The sequence below is a fragment of the Metopolophium dirhodum genome, chromosome 2 (assembly GCF_019925205.1).
Source record: "Metopolophium dirhodum isolate CAU chromosome 2, ASM1992520v1, whole genome shotgun sequence".
In the NCBI taxonomy this organism is placed as follows: domain Eukaryota; kingdom Metazoa; phylum Arthropoda; class Insecta; order Hemiptera; family Aphididae; genus Metopolophium; species Metopolophium dirhodum.
In genome coordinates, this window is record NC_083561.1 from 39,359,089 (window position 1) to 39,386,637 (window position 27,549).

Genomic DNA, 27,549 nt, shown 5'->3' on the forward strand with positions numbered 1-27,549 from the left:
ATAAACCTACGTCTCACCACATATTATAATATTGTTAAAATCGCCGCTGCAGCCGGGACATATTTTATAAATTATATAATACGTTTATACGAACGCGAGTCACGATCGTCATCCGCCGTCATTCGCCGCCCTGCAATATCAATCGCGTATGGATTAATATAATTGTATTAATAATTATTAATAATAATATTTTAATGTTGCATTTGGCACCAAACCTTATACAATATCGGAGATTATGGCAAAATCTGAATGCTTTTTCGGATTTTTGAATGTATGCGGATGTGCTCTGTCAATAGCCATGTTCAACATGGTAAATATACCATAAATAATACCAATAATGCCTACCGGCTATTTTTATAGTTTACTTATATTCTATTATATATGTATAGCTAGTATATAGGTTGTACCTTATAATATATTACCTATATTACTGTATTATATATATTATATACAGTATATTACTATATTATAGTAGGTATATTATTTAGTATATTATATTATATTGTACTAAAATATGTAGGTACTTGAATAGTGAACTCTTTATGTTTTACATTTTTAGTCGTAAGTATAACTATAGATACCTACCTACCTAAAAATAGCCAATAAAAGATAGGTAATTAAAAGTTATTGAGATGTACAATAATTGTTTTCATATTTAATACCTACCCATCTTGAATATTATATTCGTTTTATTTTTGTAATAAGTATTAGTATAATATAGGACATAGGTATAGACAGGTAGGAGGTAGTCTCTAATTAAAAATATTAAGATCCAATATGCTATTCTCATGTAGTAGATATATAAACATTTTTCCACAACATAACAACATAATCATATTTAACAAAAAATAATTACACATTACCCCAAGTATAAACGGAAACAATAATAACAATCAGTAGGAAAATATTTATTTTAATATTTTATAATATAACACATTGTATCTTCTGAACAAGGAACAACTCTGGTTAGATAATAAAAGTTATTTTAAATTTTTTGTTATTTAGAAATTAAAAACTTTTTAATTTTAAATGTATTTAAATTAACGTTCTACTATGATTTTAATAAACCAACAGAATATATATAAAAAAAAATTATTTTAGGTAGGTAGGTCCTGACAACCAAATGGTGAGAGTATATATTTTATTAAGTAGGTAATGAACATTTAAAGTTAATATTATTACTTTAGTAGGTAGATAATAAGTAATAAGTAATAACTAATGATACTAGCACTAGGCAATAAAATAATTGGATGAACTAAGAAATAATTAATATTTGTAATGTAAAATTGAATAGCTTAATCAACAACTTTGGAAAAATAATCGTAGGTATGTAACTATGTAAGTATTTTCTTTCTTCACTATAGTCTGAACAAAATGTTTTCCTAAATTATTAATCATCGCATAAGATTGGTTGCTAAGTATACTATTTGTTTGAAAAGACAAATCATAAATGATAAACCTAATATAATAAGTAAATATGATTTTAAAACAAGTATAAAAATGCATTGTACCTATAAAATAGGAATTTATATTTATTAATTAATAATTTTATTAATGCTAATAAAACTTCAAATTCCTATTATACATTATCCTATTATATGTTAAACCACACATCTATTAAATTAGGTAGGTACCTATAATGAATATGAAAATACTAATATTTTATTAAAACACTTATTAATGATAAAAAAAAATGTAAGTAGGCACCTATAAGAAAAAAACAATAATAATAATTTGTGTTGAGAAATAATATATCTACAAATGATACACAATAATAGAAAAATATAGCCGACTTATTAACTCTTATTGTTTGGTGATTACATAAACTATTAATTTATATTATATTAGGTTCTATCAAAATATTAGAAAAATTATAAATAATAGATTATGATTCTTTGGAATATTTACATTTGTTAATAAAACCCCTTAAGGTTGAACCCTTAGGTCTTGTTAGTAGGTATTAAATTTTAAATTAACTTGAAAGCAACAACATTTTTTTTTATTACAACATAATATAAGTATATATATATATATATGTTATATAATATATAATGTAGCAGTAGTAATATTTTTTATATATAAATTCTGTTTAAACAGTTACTAAGTAGTAAGTAGTAATTACCTACACACTATTTAATATTTATATCACTAAAGCACCAATATTCAACTATTCATTGTGATAATTTATCAAGAATTTTATGAAAAAGAATCAGGATACATTTTGTAACTTTATGGTAGGTACTTCTAATAATAATAATAATTATTAATAAGCAGTCATAACTATATAATAGTTCAACGACTTTGATATTGCATACTACCTACCTATGAAACATGAAATAACTACCTTTTGTATAAAAATAATATTGAATTATTGAGTACCTATTTACAATTTATCTATAAATTATAGATTTATATTTATAATTTAGTACCTATTTATTCAAGACAAATTAAACTGTGAAAATAAAATATCAATATACACATATTAGGTAGGTATTATATATTATCATTATTAATACCTATTCGATAAAAACATCTTAAATTCATAAACAATGATTTTCCTTTAAATATAGTTCAAATGTTAAAAATAATGGTAGGTTTATTTATAACTCATAATAATAAATTATGTATGAATTGATTATTAAGCTTACAATGAGAAAATTAATAATTAACAATATTGGTAGTTAGTAGGCATTGAAGGTATCCAATTTGCAGTGTTGAAAATCCGTCTACCAATTGATTATATTGAATAGACAAATATTTTATTAATGGCAAATTGTTACACTACATATTATGTACTGTATATAGTTAAATAAATCACAATTTTTATTCTATAAAGATTAAAAAAAAAAACCACAAGGAAATATGCAGATGTATAATATTGTTCTCGTATTACAGAACAAACAGTCACAACAACTGATATAGGTAATAGTACGGTCTACGAAAGATATAATAATTATTATATTAAGTATAGTCCCAGTTGATATTAGCCTCAGGAATATAATATAATAATTATTTTTAGTTAACAGGTAGTCTCTTTTATAAAACGTGAATATAATAATATAAAGGACTAGTTTTCGGATTAGCTATTAAATTAATTTTTTTTGTAGTATTTACTATATATATTATTAGGTATATTTTGTAGTTTCTATATAAATGTATGCATAATAAATTATATAAAATTACCTACATTTGTGTAGACGGATAAAAGCGTATGTAATATTAGAATTTTTTTAGACGTGTGCAATCATTTTATAAAATATGTAGCATTATAAGTAAAATTAATGGCAGCAGTTCAGAAATATCTAATGATTAGGGTTTTGAATGTTCTTATATAAAAATATTATATAGGTAATATAAAAACTTTTTTTAGATAATATACTTTTATATTAATTTGCATCTATATTATGCGGAGAACTAGGTATAAAAAAATAATAGACTCATTAAAAAAATACAAAATAAATGTGAAAAATAATTCTAAAAAAAAACGGGTTAGTAGATATCTACTGCTATGCTGTACAGTAGATCACTGTAATGGATAAGTTAAAAGCTTATATTCAATGATAAATCATTAAAACGAATAACAATTCTGAGTGAAGACGGTTAGTCTATATTACCAAGTGTATTTTATGATGTTATTGGTATTGCCTATTAGCAGTGTTCGGACTTATCTAGACAAATTTATCTAGATGAATATCTAGATAATTATTTGGTCATCTTTTATCTTATCTAGATAACAAGAGATCTAAACGTTCATCTTAGATAATTTCTTTACTAATCTAAAAAAATTCATCTAGATACATTTTTTATTGATAAAAATCGCGAAATTGTACAAACGCATTTTTAAATATTTATACAGATTCTCAAACAAAGTTTATGGTTTATAAATAATGTAATTATTTTTATTTATATCATTATTATTATAATGGTCCTGGTGCCCAATTAAAATATACCTAAATTTAAAACCATTTAAAAAATAATTGTATCTTTTTTATCTAGATAAAAAAGTATTTATCTTTATCTTTATATAGATAAATATGAGTTAAGTTACCTTTTATATCTATCTAAATACATTTGAGTTGCATTATCTTCATCTTTATCTAGATAAAAAAGTACTTATCTAATCCGAACACTACCTATTAGAATAATTTATTGTACTATAAGTAGGTTATAAAGTAGGCCTAGAACATTGCATTTTAAATGTATGTTTAAAATGCAATAACATATTTTTAAAGTTTCAAGTAGGAGGAACCCATAAATAATATTTTTAAATTATAACAAAATAACTAAAATTGTATGAAACTATTTAACCAAACGAAAATTTTTACATTATGGTAACCAATAACATAAACCAATAATTAAAATATTTACAGTCACTTTATAATTATATGTACTATATATTATATTAAAGGGATAAAGATTGGGTAGGTAGGTACTGAAGTATATAGTGAGCGTCATGATTTATAAATGTTCAGCATACCACTGATGGTAGATATACAATGATGATTTTATTTCGACACCATTTATAGGACATTTACGGTTTTTGCACTGATCGATTAAGATTTTTTTTCTGAATATTTCTTTATTAAAATATGATTTTTGAAAAAAATTTGGCCATACCTGATTATTGCACCGGGTATGTTGTATAATATGTTTTAGATATTATATAAAAGTAGAAAAATAATGTATTTATATTGTTATTTTAGTTATGTGAGAAAAATATTACCTACTTGTTTACAAAAGATAACAAACATTTACTTATGTTCAAGCCTCAAGGTATATTTTTTGATAAATACACCTGGCTTATGTTATTTATTTGAATTTATTTTGATCAAGATATTAATTATTATTGTTATCATAGTTTATATTTTTATAATTTATTAAATAATTTATATTTTTTAGGGTTTTTTTGTGTTATGCATCTTAATAGCCATTCGAATGTGTATATTTAATAACTCAATGATAACTGGTAAGTCAATTTTAAATACATACAATACCTACTTAGTTTTCTATTAAAAATACTACATAATTTATTGGAAAGCTTACCTTTTTTTTTTTTTACTTGTGAAGAAAAGAAATGTTAGGTAAATTTATTAACTACATTTTTAATATTTTTAATTTTTAAATACCAATGCTTCAATGCTTGTAACTACTAACTATTATATTGTGTAGGTACTAATGAGATTATGAAATACATTGTACAACACACACTAGATACTCTGAAATATTTTATAGAACCCAAAACTGATAAACACAAAATACAATTTGAGACCTAAGACTCATAAGCTGTTATTTATTTTTAAATCTAGAAATTTGCAAATAAAATTTGTTCTTGCACAGAAATTATAACATTACTAAAAAAACATATAGTTTAAATTACAAACTGATAAATACTAAATAAAACTTAATTTTATTTAAAACAATTTAATTGATTAATTCAATATTTAAAAAAATAAAAAAATTTCTTGATTATAATGAAACAAAAATACAGTGTTTTATCTGTTTCAGATTCATCTTCAATAGTAAAAGCAACTTTTAAAAGTTTACTTTTATTATTCTTACTATGTTTGATAATTTATTTCAACAATAAATTGAAGAAAGCAGCATTTGTGGTAACAAGAATTATTAATTTCCAATTACCCAAAAAAAAAACAAATGGTAAATAATTAATCAATTATCAATATTATTTTTTCCAGCATAATGTTCTTTTCATTAGACAGTGGTTGATGTTTCACTGCATATTTTACGCATTATCTTCAACTCTATTGTGTTATTATCTATTTACACATCCATGTAAAATTATAATTACTAAAGTTATTATTATTATTGGTAAGTTTTAATCATTGAAATCTGGTTTAAACATTTTAATTATTTATAGGTACTTACTTTCAGTTATGGAAATATACCAAATACACATAGTTAAAAGGTTTTACAACAATGAATTGGAGCACTTAGCCACCTCAAATTGTAACATAAACAAACAAAGTATAATACCAATATTTCCCAGAGGTTATTGAATATAAAAGATGTTGATTTAATTTTTTTTATTATTTTAATGTTCACAGTGTTTTTTTAATTTTACAGTTATTTAAATGGAGGAAATTAGTGAAAAATATACCCAATATAAAATATGTATCAAAATGTCAAACTAAATTACTATATTTCATAAATATGTACCTACTCTAATTATTGTATTAAAAGCAATACTTGAATAAAAGTTTATACATTTTATTTTTTAAATTTAACTTTTGATTATTAAATTATACCTAACCTACAGAATATTGTACTTAAAAAAAATAAAAAATAAAAATGATGATTGTTTGGGTTATATAATAACAGATATTTTTTTTATGTATTTTAAAAGAAAAAATAGAAATGTACAACAAAGAGTGGAAAGTTCAACACAATTAATATTTTTATGGGTTTGTTAGTTCAAGGTAATGAAAATCAATGCATATTATTTTTAATTTTTAATTTTTTAATTTGTGTCTATCATCTCCTATTAGGACAGTAAAAATGCTTAGATTTTCTTCAACAGCATCTTTTCTGATAGGAAATTGAATTTATAGTTGGTACTTGGGGGCGGGGGCAAAATAAAAATTCCCAATAGTTTTCAAACGGCAGGGGAAAAAAGCGAGTAATTGGATGTCGCTCTGCTGAACAGTAGGTTACAAGTGGGTCACTGTGTAATGGATAGTATTAAATTTGAATTCCATGATATAATATCATTGTACACGAGAAAAGATTCTGAGCGGGGACGGTTTGTCAGTGTAGACTGTGGATTTTCATGATTGGGCAGTATTTTAAATTATTATATTATATAATTATTGTATAACAATTGTATTTACTGGGCGTTCTTCTAAAGTATTTTGTATCTTGTATTTAAATACTAATTTAATTTAATGTTTTAAGTATTTTAAATAATAAAATAATTCAAGTTAAGAGTACATCGCACCCGCATATGTTGTCTCCGTCTTACACGTGTACGACATAGCAAATTTTACGCTCAGCAGATCACGTTTAGCCCCGTTCATTTTAAAATTAGAGTGAATTGACCTCTTATAAAATTTAAAGTTAAGAATGTTATCTAGGGCATCTCATCGGCTTTTTGTTATATTTCAGTTTTAAAGTGAATTATGAGTATTTTAAAATTGTAAATTGTTTATACATCTTTTAATGCTCATAAGTCGATTTCAAATTAAAATGTTCGACTAGGAAAACTGGAAAAATTAAACTGGTTAATTAGTTCAAAGTTTAAACGTCATAAAATACGTTTTTTGTGACATAGAAATCGACATAACAATCATAGGCGGGGGCTAAGTGCCCCCTCCCAGAATTCTATTAAGCCCCCCGGAAATCTGTTTAGCGCCCTGTGTAAAAGTTTACTGTTTTATACATCCATATATTATGTGAGAATTGAAAAAATTGTAAATGTGCCGACTTAAGGTTGATGTAAATACTAGACAGGGCAAATTCCCCAGTTGCCCCCCCCCCCCCCCAAATGGCGCAACTGTCCATAGTTGGTATAACCAGCCCCTAAGTCGTCGTTCCGTGTTAAGCTGTTGTTCCACGAGTCAGACGACGCATTGTGTTTTTCCATCGTATTGGTTCCGTATTGTTTGATCACGCATCAAGTTCAGTCAGTGCTCAACTGTATGCGAGATATCTGTCGAACTTTCAAATTTTTTTTTTCCAAAATGTGTATCTAAGGGTGCTTTATAAGAATGTAAAAAAAAGGCCCGGACCAACTTCGTTTTGAAGTTATTGATGAAAATCTTCAAAAACTTAATTTTTTTCGTTACGCGCATTTAAAAAAAAAAAAATACTTAGGATTAAATTTTTTTTCCCAAACTGTGTCTTAGGGTGCGTTGTAAGAATATAAAAAAAAAATCGATTTTTTTTTTTTTTTTGTCCGAGCAGGGAGCGAGTGGCAACGCTAGCACATTATGTGCTTTTTAACAACTTTGTTTAACTCCGAGTACTGCCCAAGATGGTTTTTCGATTTTTTTTTCCGAGCGATATTCAATTATAATTTTTTTTTAAAATGCGCGTTATACGAAAATACAGTACATTTTGAAGTTTTTCATCTATAACTTCAAAACGACGTTTGTCCGGACTTGTTTTTTTTACATTCTTACAAAACACCCTAAACACATTTTGAAAAAAAAAATTTTTTAAAAATCGAAAAGTTGCTAAAACAGAATTGTTCCCTATAAACCAGCAGTTCCCAACCTGGGGGTAATTACCCCCTAAGGGATAAAAACACGATTTTTTGAGGGGTAAAAGTTAAATTATTTATTTTTATTTTAAGTACTCATTTTAAGTTTACTCATGTAAATGATCATTATTTTTTTTATTACTCAACTTTTTTTTGATAGGGAGGGGTATTTGTTAATATCTAACCTGACTTATGGGTAATAGTCTCAAAAAGGTTGGGAACCACTGCTATACACTAATGATGGACAGCGCATTCCACTCCGCCCTGTCATCAATGCACGGGAATCATATAAGAGAAAGAAAGAAGAAAGAACGGAGAGAGAAAAGAGAGAAAGTACATAAAGTGGGGTAATCATAGATATATGAAACTAACACTGTATTTCCCCCCACGTTCTCTTTTCTCTTTTACTCTATATCGTACCCTTGATCTCTCTCTCTCTCTAAGCGCTGTCCATTAGTTTATAGGTCTATGACGTATACGTATATTAAAAGTTTCATATATGTATGTAGATACTCTGGGTAAACTTCTCCCGTCCCTAACATCCCGCAATCGGTTACCGCTAACCGCACCAACCGTAGGCTTAGGTTAGGTTAGGCTTCGGCGCAACAGTATAGGTACGCCAAAGTTAGTAATATAATTGCCAGCTAGCTTAATCAAAGAGGACCGTGATCGAACATTCGGACATTTTCATAACGAAAAAATGTTTAGTGCACATTTAGGTGTTCATAAAATCATATTAAAGTATTTAATAAAATACGATTGTAATACCATTGGCCTGCTCTGCAAAAGCTATAAAAAATTACGTTATTTCATGGAAAATATGTCAAAAACGTAAACCAGATAATCAGCCAGCCGCTGGAATGTTACAATCAATATTTAATAAGATCATTTATTACGGCGTTCCTTTCCAAGAGATTTCTATTGATTATAAAGGCAGTTTATAATTTTTCGCGATATACCTGACTAAAACAACTCTGGAGAGTTCACATATTATTTCCTTCAACTTTCAAGTAGGTACACATAATGTTGACCCGGGAGAGTTTACAAATTACTTTCAGGTAAACATAATGGGGGAAAGTTTACTACCGCCCAGTACAATTTTGTAGTGGAAAAAATAATTTTACTAATTAGTAAGGCCCAGAATTATATGAACTAAAAACGTACGAAATATGCATGCATTTATGCACCAATTATCATTCAAAATATATACACTTAAAATATACAAAACTATGCAATCAAAAATGCATTTTAATTAATAATTAAATTAAGAGCAGCAGAAATACATGTACCTACCTAGTTGTAAAAGTTGTATTAGGCATATTACACAATTTTTATCCATATTTTTTAATTTAAAACAAAATCGTGTATTTTGGCTATGTTTGTTTATGTACATAGAATAAATAGTTTTTCCTAAATGTTGACTCGTCCGGAATAGTCCGAAAACCCAACGAACAAATTGGTATGAAACACTTTGGTATTAGAAAAAAAAAACAGAAAATGGAGTAGGTAGTCCTACACATCAAAAAATTAAAAAATATTCAAAAATATGCATTTTAAAACCATCTATTTTAAAAGTTAAAACCATCCATATGCTGCAATAAAAAATCATAAAAACGAAATATGCAAGTATGCAATACGCATCAAAAAATGACAAAATATGCAAAACTTTGTATTCCGGTCTCCGGATCTATTGAGTATTGACTATAATTCAAACTTGTAGCTTATCTTTTTGAAATTTAAAAATAAACCAGGGCCTTACTATTTACTAATTAGTAATTACAAGGGCTCGGATGTTTATGTGCTTAAAATTACTGAAATATGCATGCATTTATGCACTAAAAAATTATGAATTATGCAATAAAAATATGCGCTAAAAATGTTCAGCCAATAAAAACACCAAAACTTGCACATAAAACATAAATATTTTATTTTTATTAATTTAGAACATGAATTAAATTTGTATCCAGGTGAGCATTAAATTGGATAAATAGAAAAAAATATGTAATTTCATAAACATCTGAGCCCTAAATTAATAAACATTTATATTTTTTGTTAATGCGTGGTAGATTGTAGTTACCATCTATAAAACTTATATATATAAATTGTAGAGTTAATTGTATAAATCGTTAATTTAAATTGTTTTTTAAAAAAATGTACTGAAATATGCATTTTTATTTTTAAAATCCCAAAATATGCTATTAAAATACAAAACAATTAAATATGCAAAATAAAAATAGTATTATTTGATTCTGTAGAACATGGATTAAATTTGTATCCAAGTGAGCATTAAATTGGATAAATAGAAAAAAAATATGCAATTTCATAAACATTCGAGCCCTAGACTAATTACCTACTTATATAGTTATATATAAGTATATAAACTACAGGTATTCAACAATATAGTAGATTATTATGTTAAATAATGTATATTTCAAACATTTACATTTTGTACCACTTAATATAACTAATAAATAATTGCCAATAAGTATAATATAATAATATTTTTAATGTGAAAAGTGCCAAAATATATTGTATTACAGAATTAAAAAAAAAAAATTTAGTTATCATTATATAACAATAGTTGCTCTTGACCAACGATTTTAAGTTATTGATCATTTGACTCTAAATACTGACCTAGATTAATTAAGCATGAAAATTGAACACTCATATTGTAACAAATTAAAGTTCAGTAATATAAGGAAAATATAAAAGTAAAATTATTTGTATAATATTATATTAACTTGTACATTTATAATATATAGGTATTTTAAAACCTACAAGATACTATAGATAATTTTGAATTAATTAACCACCGTGATATACAAATATTTTTGTGCCAGAAAATAGTGAAGTATTTCACAAAAAATAAAAAATAAGTACATTAAATACATTAAAAACAAACATTAAAGTCATTTAAAAATAAATATAATCCAAAAAATTTAACATATTATGTAAGTATAGTGGTTAAATATTTATGTTGTAATTTTGAATTATTATACCTATGTAGATACCTTGTTGTTAAGCTATATAAGGTACATAGGATCAGAAGTTGTTAAATATTTGTCAAAACTCCCACCTTACCTACCTCATACAGCATAACATTATGCGGTACACATAAATATGATTAATAAAAAGGTTAACATTAGTGTGATGCGATAATTTTATGAAGACTATGGGTACACATAAATATGATTAATAAAAAGGTTAACATTAGTGTGATGAGATAATTTTATGAAGACTATGGGTTAGGGCCTATATTAAGGTTATCCAACAGACTAAGGATTTACATTTTTTTTTTATAATCCTTACATTGAAGTTGGGTTGATAATTTCTGATAAAATATTTCTGGGCACCCATGGTTGACAATTAATACAATAACAATTTTAGAGTTCTATTCTAAATAACCTAAATATATTACCAGCTAACCTATACTAACACAATACTATAATATTATAGATTATAATAATTTTATATCCTAAAAAAAATTATCCACTAATTTGTTTACAAACCATAACTTCAATATTTTATGAATTTTGGTGATGTAAAAATCAAATAATATATTCTTATACTGATTAAATAAAAATCCTCATTTTTTTTTGTCCAAGACTGATTTAAGTTATTCTATTCTATATCAAAATTATAAAGATAGCATGAATTCTACAATATATATGAAAACAATTAAGAAGTATCAAGTCGCGGGTATTAATACCCTTAAATAATTGAAATTAAAGATTATCATGAGAGTAATTTTATTTTAAAACATAAAAAATTGATAAGATTTGTACGATATAATAGACTGAATATCTGATTTAGGAGTAGTTGTAGTTAAAATTCTTGTAATTCATTGTTTAAATTTTTGGCAACTGCAGGCTGAAAAATACAAATATTGTGTAATATATTTTATTTCAAAATTATGTTAGAAATTACTATTAAGAGGATGTCAGCGCACTTTTGGTTTTCTCTCTCTGACCCACGCGCAACATAGACAAAACGCATTTAAGTAGAATTTTTTTTTTATGTTTTTAAGTAATCTTAGAGTAACCAACAGTTATCACCCATTATAAAAAATGATAGAGAATAATATTTTTGAGGGAATGACATATCGATTTGTCTAACTATTGTCTGTAAACCATTTAAACATAATTTAAATTTACAATATTTTTGTTTATTTTGATAATCGAATACAAAGTCAAATAAGAATGAAATGTAAAATCGATATGTCATTCTCTCTGTTCTTCATCTTTTTGGTAATGGGTGATTTTACTCTAAAATTACTTAAAAATATAGAAAAAAATGATTCTGCGTTAATGCGTTTTGTCTATGTTACGTGGGCTGGAGAGAGAAAACAAATAATGCGCTGACGGCCTCTTAAGATATCTAATTAAAACAAATTTTATAACATTACAATTGTATTATTAGATGTGGGCAATTTATAATCGGATGGTATAAACTTAAATTCCCATTTATTAACATCTACTTTGGCTTTTGCGCTTTTTTTCACTTTATAGTTCAGCAAATCTCCATGAATGTTTTCTTCGATTTCTTTTTTACACAGGTATACAGCTAAAAAAAATTCATACAAAAATAATTGTGATTTAATAAATAACCAGTTCTGAACAAATAATATGTTCTGTCATAATTATATTTTATATTCACCATAATTATAATCATTCAAGCGAGCCTTATAAGTAATACGTGAACTTGAAGACTGTAACAAATAATTATAAATATTAACATTTTAATGATAAAATAAAAAACTTAATTAATAAGGTAACTGTTAATATTCCTTATTACATAACATTATAAATTGTTTTTTATTTGGGATAACGCTTCTTTAGACTAAGTTACGAACAGTAAAGTTGTTTTGTATTATAGTACTCTCTTATTTTGTTTTAACATCAAGTGTGGTTAATGAAATGCTATTTTTAGATTTCTAAAATTTTTTAGTTATTCTACCTATATTTTGTTTACTAAATCACAGTTTTTCTTAAATTAAAAATAATAATAATATTATTGTTGGTAGGTAATACTTCATAAATATATTTTATATATTGTATTAGCAATTAGCCTGTTTGAAAGTAGCTAGAAAGTCAAATATATATTTGTATTATAATGTTTAAAATATTGGAGGTTGGAGAAAGTTACCAAGCATTTTAAAATTTAACTTTTGTTACGCATTACTAACATTATTGTTTATTACTACCAATCTTTAGTAGGTACCCAGGTGTATTAATGATAAAAATGAAATAGATTACTGGATTTTTTTAATCATCTCATAGAAGGATTACTGTGAAATCATACAATATTTTTAGTATAATAATATGTATGCAGACATATTTCTAAATAGTTTAACATATTTAGTTTTATATTACAATAAAGGAAATTCACATATTTTATATGATAATAATACCTAGGTTTAAAAATATATTTTATCATGAAAAAAAAATATTTATAGGCATGTTAAAATGATAATATCAATTATTAAAAATTTAAAAATACTAATGCAAAGTTGCATGAAAATTGAATTAATTTAATGACCAAACATTGGTTACTAAATCATGTTTAGGGGACCATGAGCTCGGTAATGATTTGTTAAATGTTTAGTGATTGTTCATGCTTAAAACTTATAAATGTAGTTGTAGTAGTAGAATAATTAGCCATAATAGGTAGTTGTTTATATTTACTAGATTACGATAAAAGTAACCGACATTCAACACAGTCAGATAGTGATTAAGAATTGTAAACATGATGATATGTGACGACAATAGATTTGTCATGTACAATGCTTCATCTAAAATAAAACATTATATTAAGTTTTCTTCTGTTGGTCGTCTTAAATGTTTCAACTGCCAACAAGACTATTAGCTACCTTACCTGCATCAAAGTCCATTGTATTTATAAACCACAATAACAAACTGCCCCCTAAGGAAAAAAAAATTATTATTTCATAGGTAATATAATTTTATTGACTCATAAATAATTATTTTAATGTTATAGTTACCATTGATCTCTATGCGAGGAAATATTACTCTTGCACATTTTACAATTGTATTCAAAGGGACACGCTTTACCTTATTGTTCATGCGATTAATCAGGTCACTCACCTGAGAAACAAAATAAAAAAATCAGTGAAATTGAACAAACAAAAAAAAAAACAGAAAAATGAGATGACGTCTACTTTTATGTTGATAATATGGTTTAGAACTTCTATATATTCCCTCTTCAATTTCCTGACCATCTGGGTAGGCGGTATTTTACTAAATGAAACATCTTGCAAATGCACGAGAGAATCCACCAACAAGTTACTGGCCGAATCTTCTGATAAATTGAAGGGCAACTCAATGGACCAATCGCTATTATTAGCAGACTCTCTAGTAATCCTGTGGAGAAGCAAAACAAAAATAATATGTAGTTACAATGTTAGTTCGTCATATGATTACTAAGAAAAACAGCTATTTGAGCAACCAAAAGTCAAGTTAGATACCGGCTGGCCTTGTAAAGTAGGTACTAAACTCGGAAAGTATGACGTCAGAACTAGGCACCTACTAAATTTATAATTTTGTAATGTTATTATTTTCTTTATCAACATCGCATTGTTCTAAATATTTGCAACAACTGTTGACTTGTTGATTTGTATTTTGTTACAAAGGCCTCAACTCCCAAGTCTTGATTCCCAAACTTCCAAGCCACACAACTGCATAATATTATCGATTGTAAATCGTACCTAACTGATAGTAAACATATCTATTAGGTTTTGGGTGGCAATCGGAAAAAAAGTACCAATGAAAAATTTACCGAAATATTATTTTTATACCGTTTTACAGTTGTACTTTGTATTTTAGTGTGTAATCTATAAAATACTTGTAAATAATATAATATATTTGTTATCTGACATAATAACTATTATATAACGGTATTTTCATTCAACATTTGGTCGTAATACTCATTACATAAGAAAGAGGTGTGATTAAAATATTATATTGGTTATAGCATTATTATAATAATTATATATGTACAATATTGTATTTATTATTTTAGACTTTTTCAATTAATTTATTTTTTCCTTGCTTGGCACCTTTTTTACGGGGACTTTTTTTCCGCGATTCGTTTTGAGTACGCCACCATCTCTCTTCATACGCGCAACGCCAACGGAGACGTGGGAGGGTTGGTTTCTGAATGTGAACGCGCCAAGCGGTTTAATTACGAACCGTGACAATGGCATCACAAAAGACAAAATAGTCTGAACCTTGTCTAGAGAATAGAATATAATTATATAAATCATGGCCACCGAATTTCTACTGCACCTATGTGTATCAGTGCTCGAATTGGAAATATAAAAGAAGGGGTGTTAAAGGACGAGGGTTCCAATCAACGATTTAAATAAGCTTTACTCGTGAGGGGATTCGCCCCCCCCCCTCCCACCAATAGTATTATCAACACCAATCGAACAATCATTACAACTATATACAAAGTGTACCTACAATACAACAATAAATAAATATTATTAAATTACAAACAAATAGCTCTACATAATATGAATGGTTCTCTTCGTTATTTTGTCGCTTAGGGCAACTTCATCAGCACAGCATTTTTACTAAATAGGTACTGTTAACAGTGTTACCAACCATACGATAACATGGCTTCTTCATTTTTATCTCGCTATACGAGCCTGTATTATCATAGAACAATATTATAATAATCATGGCTAAATATATTTAGCCATGATAATAATAAAGTATCTTATATATTTTGATTCTTATCATTAATGAAATTTACAATTTATTACATAATATTTTGTTCAAACTGATAATACATAATAAATATCTTTATATTATATAAACGTTGTACAATTTTTCAATAATAATATACATGGGGGATGTACCATCCCCCCATTCAAATTAAAAATAATAGAATGGGTACGCTAAACATTTTAAGGGAGCTCCTTCCCCCTGCGCCCCCTCCCTAATTCGAGCACTTTTAATCATAATATCATATTATATTAGTATAAGTACCTATATTATCGCCACTCTACTTTTCCCCAAATTTATTGTGTAGATAGTTTAAAAATCATATACCTGGGTGATATACCTTTTCATCCTATTATTTATTTATATTTTTAATTATTTAAAATATCTGTAAAAATGAATGTTAATGAGTTATTCACCATCACACTATTCACTGGAATACAACTTTCATAACAAAAACATATCTTTAAAAGAAATAAAATGTGTGAGAATGGCCAAGAAATTACGTTTGAAGGATCTTTAAGAAATATTGTTTTGTATTTATTTACGTGCAACAAAGAATAATGAAACATTTTAAATTATTAACTGCAGTGTAGACAATTAGCGATATAATATTAATTTTAAACAATATATACTATACCTATACATATAATAATAATTATTGAAAACACCTATGTCTAATAGTACATACTATTTAATAATATTATAATTAAATACTAGCATATATACACACCATATTTTTAAGATTTTAAAAAAGGACATCAAACGCTTCTTGATGTAACGGAGCATATTGTGTGTTTCGGCGGCAGCTGGACACGATCGATGATAATGACGATAACAAAGGAACGTGAGTGGGTGGTGAAGTTGTCGTTGCCGTACGTGAACCAGTATGCGTCAATCCGTAGTACGGTTACCCAACGAATGAAGGCTGTAAAGATTTCATATCCAGGACCCGGAGACACTGCGCGCGCATGGCCCAGCGATATGTCGCCACCCACCTTACACCTACGGTAGCGGCGGCGGCCTTGGACCCGGGAAATTAGTGTGGTCGGTGGTGATGCTCCCATCGGGGGAGGGGGTGTCAGCACCGACAGTGGCGACTAAGGTGTATCTGTTGCTGTGTGCCCAGACAGGTGGAGGGTGACTTTGTAGGTAACGGGGGTGACGGGAGTATAATATAACTACTACCCTTAATTATAATAATACGCTGTACGATGGAATGTAAAACACATCAAATATAGGTATTAAATTTAAACCAGCTTCGCTTCTCACATTGATTTTTTCTAGAAGAATATAATACAATGTCGTGTCATGTCAATTTCGTTAATGTGTATTATAGTAATATTGTTTGGAAACTAATGTATTTTCAGATTAAAATTGTTGAGTTTAAAAATATACGTGCGGTATTATATATAATTTTCTTCGAAATTTAAAAAAATATGGAAAATAGTATCAGACAGTCCCAATTTTTCTGATATCGAAACTATTGAATTTAAAATTTGATAAATTATACAAATCTTGAACAATATAAATACACAGATATTTTCAATGGGAGGGGACGAGGGGTTACATTGATCAAGTACTTTCCAAATTATACACCGCGAGTACCTTTCAGGGTTTATGAAGGTAAATTATTATCAATTTATAAATTTAATTTATTTTTATACATCCATACAGCCATATCATTATACGTAGGTATAGTGAAAAAGTTCTAAGGTGGTGGGTACCCCGTGTGTACGCCGACGTGTATATGTTACGGGTAAAGTACAAAATACGGTTAGTGTTCACATTATCCGGGTAATGTGGACACTACCTGTATCTATTGGATAATGTAAAAATACTATTTATAAGACGTTTACTTCGTTCATTACTCGGGTATTTTACACAATATCTACGACTGAGTGGGTTAAGTACTTTGATAAAATGTATACGATAAAATAACGATTGTAGATAATTGTTTTTGAAAAACCACACGGAATAATATTTAGTACAGAAAATTATTGCTCTGTCAACATCTTTACTACCAGCTGAAGCAGTGGAAAAATTAACCACTGAACATGAATTGTAAAATAGTTCAAATATAATATAATTAATAGTTTAATAGTGATAATAATAAATATTTTTTTTGGATTAGTATAATTTGAATTTTGTTACTAGAAAGACTGTATTTCTAGAACCATTTTAAGTGTTTGATTCGTTGGTCATGTTGTACAGACGGAATCAGTTTACGATTATTATAGTAATACGAATACTTTATCCACAGCACACCGGATAATGTATAAATTGATTAGATAGTACATATTTAAGGTGGAAAATGTATACATTACACTGTTCATATGGATAAGGTTCACATCATCCGGGTAATATGTACATTAACTGTTTTTGGACCTTACCCGTAACATATATATTATATATACTTTTCAAATAACTTTAGAACAATGAACATTGAACAATAATGTATTATGAACTATCGTGTTATATAAATTTATACCTAGGAATAATAAACTTTGATGGTCAAGAAAAAAGTATATGAAATAGTTCATATAAATAAACAATTTAAGTTTCTTAGTTTCTATACCTGACAGTAGCGTAGACAAGGGGGGACTATATTATTAATATTTTGGAAAAATATTTATTTTTTTGGTTATCAAAATATATTATTGTATGTAATGACCCTGTGTAAGACGTATTATATCGGGTAGTTTTTACTACATAAATACTATTTAGAAGTTGTTAATAAATTAAACACAAAAATAGTTGTAAAAGACGAATGATTATTAATAAATAGTGATAACGATTAACGAGTAACGATGACAGGACGACAATCGCTGTGCCTGTCGGCCGCATATATAGGAGCTTTTTGCTAAAAAGAGAATCAGATTTTATATTATCTTCGTCCTACTCTAAGTAAAACGGTGTGGTGACAGCTTTTCACCGAAATCCGCTTTTAGTTTAAATATGCCAATACTGAGCGGAGGCTTAAGCAGTAATAGTTATCTATAAAATTCCTTTAACTTTCACTTATATTTAAAAAAAAATAAACTTGCATCTAAAATAATAATACTTAATAATATGTTAATATTTTAATGTTTATCTAGATACCACTTTTAATATTATTTTTTTTTTATACATGTCATACACAGTGTATAATGATAAACTAATATTATAATTTAATAATGAATGTTATTTGAGGACAAGTTTAGGGGGCTTTTTTTACTAATTTTAAATATGTTAGGGCTGAAGACCCTCTAACTTTAAGGTCTAGTTACGCCTATGGTAATAATAAGTATACATTTTACATAAAAAAGAAATAAATACATGGAATAGTAATTTTAAACTTAATATTATTAAGGAAGTGCGATCACTGGATGGTTTCTTCCCTCACCCAATTCATGTTCTTAAGGCGGTTGAAAGTGGACCGTTTTTTAGGGGTTGAGTATAGGCAATATGTTATATTCATTGGGAATTGCTGTGTGAGTGTGTGTGTAAAAACTGATCATTGGTGTGCGTTAGTTCCCCGAACGCGTAATTATTTCGTTTTATCAGTAAACAGTTCAACAATAATTTTATTACCGTCACACCGCGCATTGTATTGACAAAACGGGTAGGTAAATACAACATCGTACTTACATAAAGTATAATGTACCTAGTTCATAGTTTTATCAAAAACATAATCATTATAAATTATATATTGACAACAGTAAGTCTTTAAAAAAACAATTGCTTGTATTATATTATATTGCTACATAAATGTATAGTTATATATTATATTCTTAATATACCTTAATTTAAGCCTTCTATCTTTTAATGTTTTCCTTAAAAACCCCGGGACTACAGTTCCAGAAGAACTTTTACGACGAGCTGACATGTCTACAATTCTATTACAATAGTTTCTTAAAATATGGTTCATACATTCTATTTTTTTTACATCTATGTCGTAATCTGCATAAGGTTTAGAAAGTGTTAACTTCTTCATTATACTTGAATCTCCATCTCCAATTAATTTATCATATATTAAATTATGCATAGTCACACTTTGACAGAATCCCTCGACAATTATATCGGATTCCATGGCAGTAGAAGTCCCATTCCAATTTTTAAAACACTGATGAAATGGTGATTCTTTTTCACTATTTTCATTATTTTGGCAAACTGAACAGTGTTTATTACGTACGCCCATAAAAAGAACTTTGTTGATCCTATACCCAATGATAGACGCCTAAATAATAAATTAAACATCAACGTAACAGGTGTCTAGTAAAAACAAAATAAATAATTATAGATGTATCTACAGTCATTCGTTTTTTAATTACAATAAAATAAGAAAATTGTTACATGAGAAATCGAGTAAATATCAAATGTTGTAAAAATATAAATTTCAGACGCTCATAAAAATTTAATTTAAGTTTCTTCTAGACATTTTTTTTTTTTGATAAAGGTAGACAAACTTATGAGTAATCTTATATTACATTTTCAAATCTTAGATTTAAAAAGAAAAATTTTTATGAATTCTCAACTCAAAATAATTTACTATTTTTCGTGATTTTTCCGTATTTTGTCAAAATTTGAACTTTAAATGCTTATAAATAAAAACTGTGACTAAGGATTTTTAATTTTTTTCATCTGCCTTTGAAACAATAACCTAGGAGCCTTCTATTAAATTTTCAAGCTTTTTTACTCAACAGATAAATTTTTATTGATATTTATAGAAAAAAAAACTAAAAAAATTGAAAACTGACAATGGCCGTAAACAGCTCAAAAAGAGTCAAAATATTTTGTAAATTTTATGGTGTATAGAAAATGCTAATATAAACATTCAGTAAAAATTTCATGTCTCTACGGTCATTTGTTTTAGAGTTACACCAAAAACCAAAATCGATTTTCTCGAAAACCGATTTTGCGTAAAAATTCCCGTTTTTCCTTAATTTTTCTTTTGTTTTTCACGTCGCTTGTGAAAACTACTGGGAAATTTTTACTTTTGACCCCCCAAAGTACCAACTAGATTCACTTTCCTATCAGAAAAGTTACTATTGAAGAAAATCCAAGCACTTTTACTGTCCTAAAACGTGATGACAGACACAAAAATAAAAAAAAAATAAAAAAAAAAACACACATCATTGTGAAATCAATACATTCATCGCTTCGCTCAGAATCTAAAATACCACTGAGATTTAAAATAATTATAATATCGCATTATTGAACAACTTTTTAACTGATTATTGCTTATTTCTGAAACGTTATTGCTGTCGTCATTGCCGAGTTCTTGAATTTCTTCATTTTTTTTTTGTAAATTTGCCAAATTGTGTTTCAACTTTTTTCGTCTTATGAATAATTTAGCTCGTTATTTATTACCAAAACGCCAATTACTCATTTTTACCACAAGAAAATAAAATTGGAAGTGAGTACAAATAGTGCACGGACTGAATCACGATGGCATAATATACTAAATAATATTTTATTTAGCAGCTGTGTATCACTATAATATTATGTAATTGATTTCTTATCGCCCGTATAATTATAGTCGCGGCTAAGATTCTCGGAAATCGGTATAGCGTACCTACGCGCAGTCACACGTCACTATATTTTGCAATTGAAAATGTTTCAACTCCTATGTGGCTATGAAAGTCCCAAAAAGCGGAAGAAAAATTCACCCAGTACCAAAAGCCCGATTTTAATTTTGAAAACACATTTAAATTCATTATTCTGTTTTCTAGGTTATGTAGGAAATGGATTTTCGATTTTTTCTATTGTTTAATTAATATAGTACCAAATTAATTTTCTTTTTTTTCCAAAATTCACTTTTACTTTATTGTTACTAAAAAATATAAAATTAAAAATTAATTTCCTACATAACACAGACAAAGAGTAAACAAATCCAAACATTTTTTCAAAATGAAAATTGGACTTCTAGAAGTGTGTTTTTTTTTCTTTTGCTTATTGGTCTAAATGCACGAAAAAACGACCCACTTTCAACCGCCTTAATTTATTGTAACATATAATATTCTTATTATGAACTTGTGTATAGATTGAATATTCTCAAATACAAATTTTAAAATTTAATAAAAAAATATTATTATTTATATATGTAATATTAATAATAATTATAATATCTTGTATTATAATTTAGTATTTATTTAGTTGAATATGGATATTAAATTGTATAAAATAATTTTTAATTATGTATCAAAATAAAACTTGATAATATATTATATTTTTATTATTATTGACCAATATAATAGTTATAAATGTATAATTGATAATAATATACTTACCTAATGAAACTAATTTATTAATATAGGTAGATATGTACCAACTTATTATTATAAGTAAAGTTAAAGTCAAAAATAATTTATTATCGTAATAATTTACATTAGCCAGATGATCAAATAATGTCCACTTTCGTCGAAATTTGATATCATACCCACGGTAACATATTATTATAACATGAGTATCTATAATTAATAGTTGAATAATTAGGTATACTAATAAATTTGCTTTCTACGCCAATTAAATTATATACCTATTATACTGCTATACTATATTAATAAAATAATAATGGTATGTAATATAATACTAAACAATTCCAAACATTGATTTTTCTTGTTTGTTTGAACAACCAAGTTTAAAAGATTTTTAGACTTTTTTTTACAGTTCTGAACCCTGGACGCCCCTGGAAAATTATTTTTAGATTATTTCTCCTGACGGGTAAACAATTCCGTTTGAATTCAACTCGTGCATCCTTGGCCTAGTTTAGACCTCAAATCCCGTATTTATTGTAGCTGCGTACTTTCCATTTCACCCGGGCGGAATTGAGGGTAGCTGCAGGCTCACCCCCCCCCTTCCCGTAACGAGTGGGATGTTTTCTATCCCAGATCGATTTAAACCGTAAGGCCACGAACTCTCGTTTTTCGTTCACACAGTTTTCCACAATCAATAACAGGTACAGACACGGTAATAAGTGGTGTGTTAAAGAGCTTTATAATACAACGTATATATTATGTACGGGTTGAATGGTTGATACATAATAGAACGTAAGACACTCTCTAAAATAGATATAATCGTCACTAACGATTATGAAAATAATTATTTCTTCATAATTGTAAGTCATTACAAAACAATTTTTTTGAAAAAAAAACCATATTTTTACTATTTTTTGAAAGTTTTTGGACAATAATTTTTTTTAATTTCATACTCATAAGCAGAATATTATTTGGAGTATTTTAATCTGTAAAAATCAAATTTTGGACAAGTAGATTATTATTTACAGCTTATAAAGTTTATAAGTATATTTATAAATATAAAATGTATTAAGTATATCATAACTTATAATTTATAAGTATTTAAAGTGAGTGGAGTAATAGATCGTTATGTTGTGGAGTACCTCTTGTACCACTCCACTTAGTTCATCGAAAATTTAAATACTTATTTAATACTAAATTAGTTTTATTTTTTAGAAATGTACCTACTGATATAGTATGAAAAACCTATAATTTTAATAGAATTGAAGTAGGTGCTAATAAATGGATATGTTTTTTATATTGAACACTGTAATAATAGCTGTTATAGGAAACCTGGAGTAGAGCCGATAAGAGGGTAAAACTTATATTGTTTATAACCCATTATTCTACGGATGAAAATTATACATTTTATATTTTTTTCATTACTTATCATGAAACATGTCGTTGTTATCACTGTTAACATCAACTGCATATTTTTGCCTACGATAACACTGTGTTCTATTGACTATTTTAGAAAATTCATTTTTTTTCTGTTTAGTGAAACAAATAATAATTTAATTATACTGAGTCCACGGGTGCGTCCTGTAAGTAGATTACAATTCTAAATCAACAATTTTGTTTTCAACAACGACCAACGAGCAACAGCCGCGTATGAACAAAATATGAATTTTGAAAATATTAAACTGAAGGATTATAATATATATTATGTTGTTTTTTATAGCCATATTTGATACAAATTATGAAAAAAACAATCATTTTGAAAAAAAAACTCGTTTAAGTTTGTCTGAAAATATCAAGTATATTATAAATTATAATAATATTATATTAGTTTGCATACATTAACAATAATATTTATACAAAATATTATCTTAGTAACTCTCATATAAGCTAGGCCTGTGGTTATTTGTCATTATTAATAAAGTTAAAATTAACGTAATAACGTAATAGTAAAAGTTTTAATGATTTAATTTGACTAATAAATGATTTAGAAATCAATTTTTGTTATCAAATTTAGATTTTTATTCAACAAGACTTTTTATGCAATTAAAATTATTTCTATTGAATAACGTTTTTAATAAGCAAGGCTTTTTATCCATTGAGATTCTTTATTCAAGAAGGCTTTTTTAAAATTAGATTTTTATTAAACTTTTATCAAATTTTGATTTTTTATTCAATTTAGATTTTTTTAATAAAAATTACAATTTGTCTCGAATTAATTTCAATAGTGAATACAAATTAAACTTAAAACCTGAAAAATTAATCTTAAAAACTATGAATAAAATGATTAATATAACTAATTGAAAAATGAATGTATATTTATAAGTTTATAACTATTATTTTATTAATTGGATAAAGGTTGTAGTTTTTACTAAAAATCATATTTAATGAAAAAAATGTAAATAAATATAAGATCTTGTTAAATAAAAAACTTACCTTGGATAAAAAATTAAAATTGAATAAAAAAACTTGTTGAATAAAAACTGAAATTGGATAGAAAAGGCAAGTTGAATAAAAAATCTAAATTTGATAAAAAGTCTTGTAGAATAAAAAATATTAAATGGATAAAATGCCGTTTTGGATAAAAATCTGAATTAGATAATAAAAAAAAACTAATTTTATAAATCTCTAGAAACGAAAAAAATTAGATTACAAACCAATACAAACCAATAAAAAAATCAAAATTCCAATTTAGGGAATTTCCCCAGCCCCCACTAAAATTTCAGTTTTAAAAAAAAACTAAATCTCTGCAAACAAAATAAATTAGATTACAAACTAATAAAAACCGGCTACAAACAAATGGTAAAAAAAAAAAATTTTGAAATTGGGGGGGGGGGCTTGGGAAATGTACCTCTCACCCTAGCACACTCCTTAGCTCCCTCTCACACTGTACATAGGTAATATTTTCATGTGCCTAACAACACAACATTTAATTTGCACCCATATGATGAAAATATTGGTTGCAATACCCAATGATGATATGTTTATAAAATGTTAATTATAATTAATTTTTTATAATAAAAATTTACTACAACTAAATTTTCGACGAAAAACGCGCGAAATCGTTTACTTTTTTATTAGGAATTTATGCGATTATGTGCCATTGTTATTCGAGGCCATTCTACTATTATAGTATTATATCGCGATTTATGATTTGCGATGACTGAGGGTAGTATTCACAGCGGCCGTCACGACTGCACGACTTTCTTGCTGCGACCCTCGTACCGACATCTTTACATTTCAACAACGTTGCCGCTTTCCCCAGCAAATTCTTCGATTGCGCAGTATACATGTTTATGCTATAATAATAATAAAAATAATAAAATAATTATTATAATATGTAGTAAATAATACCATTGAGCACTTGGATCATAATATTACTATGGAAGGAACTATGTGCCGATAGCGTATTTAGATACCCTACTTGAAACTAGCCACGGTATTAAAACCACACTTTTGGATTTAATATTGTGGCTAGTTTTAAAGTAGTAATCATTAAAATTCAAACGTACAATGAACACACGATAAAAATCAAAAGTTTCGTTTGAGTGTTCGTAATGGCGTCAAAACTACAGATCGTCAGTACCAGGGCTGTAGTAGTATCAGGAGCCAGGACAGCTGCTGTGCGTGTACCGCGTAAACTACACGTAGGAGTGTTTTAGACTCTAGTGGTGACGACTGGTACAGTATACAATATTATATAAATATCATATTATAAATAATTATTAATGAGTAAAAAATTTTAAATATTGTAATTATATTTATTGTATAGGCGTTTAGCTATGTATTTGGGTAATATTTTGTATAACACTATAATATATTTATGTCGGTGAATGGAATACTTGCAAAGATACGGGAAAGTTAATGAAAATATTTATCTTGAGTTAACACTTCGCCTAGTCGATTCAAAAAAAAAAAAAATAATAATTTTGTTACTTTTAAATTTTATAAATTATAATAGAAGAATTCACTCTAAACGTTAATTGGTAGATGCATAATTGGTATACTAAATGCTTGACAGGCTACAGATACAAATGTGAGTATATCTTCATTTTATTTAACATTGTTTACTTTAACGAACTACAAAAAATAAATAACTATGAATATTCAATACTTTACGCTGGGATTTTGTTAACTGTCTGGTTATTATTAAAAAAAAGCAGTAAAAATACTCAAATTTTCAACCATCTTCTCTTTTAGGAAAGTGAATGTAGTTGCAAATATTAGGTTGGGTTAAAACTAAAAGTTCCAAGTACTTCTTCTAATAAACGGAGGGGGGGAGAGGATAAGAATAACCTGATTTTTTACTCAAAACCAAATTTAAACAAAATCTATTTTTTTATTTTACTGTAATTTAATAACGAATGGTTTCTTGATTTTTTTCACCAAATACATATTTTTATTTTTCACATAACATGGTATAATTTTCAAAATCATAATTCCTCTGTAAAAAATGTTGATAATTGAATACTAAGTCCCTCTTAAGTTTTATATTAAAGCTATTTTAAAATATTAAAGATACCTGGGTACAATTTTAGATTCTGAACGGAGCGATGAATGTATTGATTTTACATAAGAGGGTCTGTACCTCTGTTTTATCATAAACGGAAAGGGTCTAGTACTAGTTGCCTCCTAATAGTCAGGTAATAAATATTTAAGTGGATCCAAATATTTTTAAACATCAAGTATCAAAATAAGTTTGTAATAATTTTTAAGTAGTATTCCATGAACTTTTTAATAATTAATCCAACATATTTATAACTTTGAAATGATGTAAAATGTTTTTTTCTGATGTATTGTGATTTGGAAGATTTCTTCAAAGTTTATTTTAGGATGATATTCTCTCAAATCTTTTTAACAATAATAATTTCTTGGATAACTGATAACAGTATGATTGCCGCTCGCAGCACATTCCTGGCAATCCACCTAGGCGTCTCAAACGTAGTTGGTGTCGTGATCTTCTTGACCCCTCCCCCCCCCCCCCATATGAATTTAAAAAAATAAAAAAATAAAAATACTTAGTGAATGTCATTAATGGATGGTTTTTCACATCTCGTGTTTCTGTAAATGTTTATGTTAGTTCTCCTTTTTAGATGTATTAATTTATACATATTTATATATGTAATTTCTCTCTCTATCACATATACTCATTGTGCCTCTTAGCCCTTAGGTATAGATTGTATATTCTAAATAAAGAAAAAAAAATATTTAAAAACTTTTTAAATATAATTATATAATAGACATTTTATAATATATTTTTAATTTTAACTATACAACCAAATTTTTATTATTTAACACATAATATTATAATAAGTGTATTATGTTAATTTTATAAACTCATCTAGTCATCTAT

At 26.9% G+C, this 27,549-nt stretch overlaps 2 protein-coding genes across 2 annotated transcripts; one reads left to right on the plus strand and one right to left on the minus strand.

The window, feature by feature from the left end:
• LOC132939233 (uncharacterized) lies at nt 1-6,237 on the plus strand. Its single transcript, XM_061006306.1, has 6 exons — nt 1-310; nt 4,900-4,966; nt 5,506-5,609; nt 5,694-5,826; nt 5,890-6,006; nt 6,082-6,237. Exons 1-6 carry the CDS (start codon nt 236-238, stop codon nt 6,087-6,089), a joined length of 504 nt encoding a protein of 167 aa, XP_060862289.1. The 5' UTR covers nt 1-235; the 3' UTR covers nt 6,090-6,237.
• A 5,725-nt stretch (nt 6,238-11,962) lies between these two features.
• LOC132937980 (regulator of G-protein signaling egl-10-like) lies at nt 11,963-16,752 on the minus strand. Its single transcript, XM_061004622.1, has 8 exons — nt 16,694-16,752; nt 14,394-14,595; nt 14,217-14,319; nt 14,090-14,137; nt 13,900-14,006; nt 12,872-12,923; nt 12,621-12,778; nt 11,963-12,085 (listed from the first exon to the last, which is right to left on the minus strand). Exons 1-8 carry the CDS (start codon nt 16,747-16,749, stop codon nt 12,041-12,043), a joined length of 771 nt encoding a protein of 256 aa, XP_060860605.1. The 5' UTR covers nt 16,750-16,752; the 3' UTR covers nt 11,963-12,040.
• Between the last annotated feature and the right edge of the window lie 10,797 nt (nt 16,753-27,549).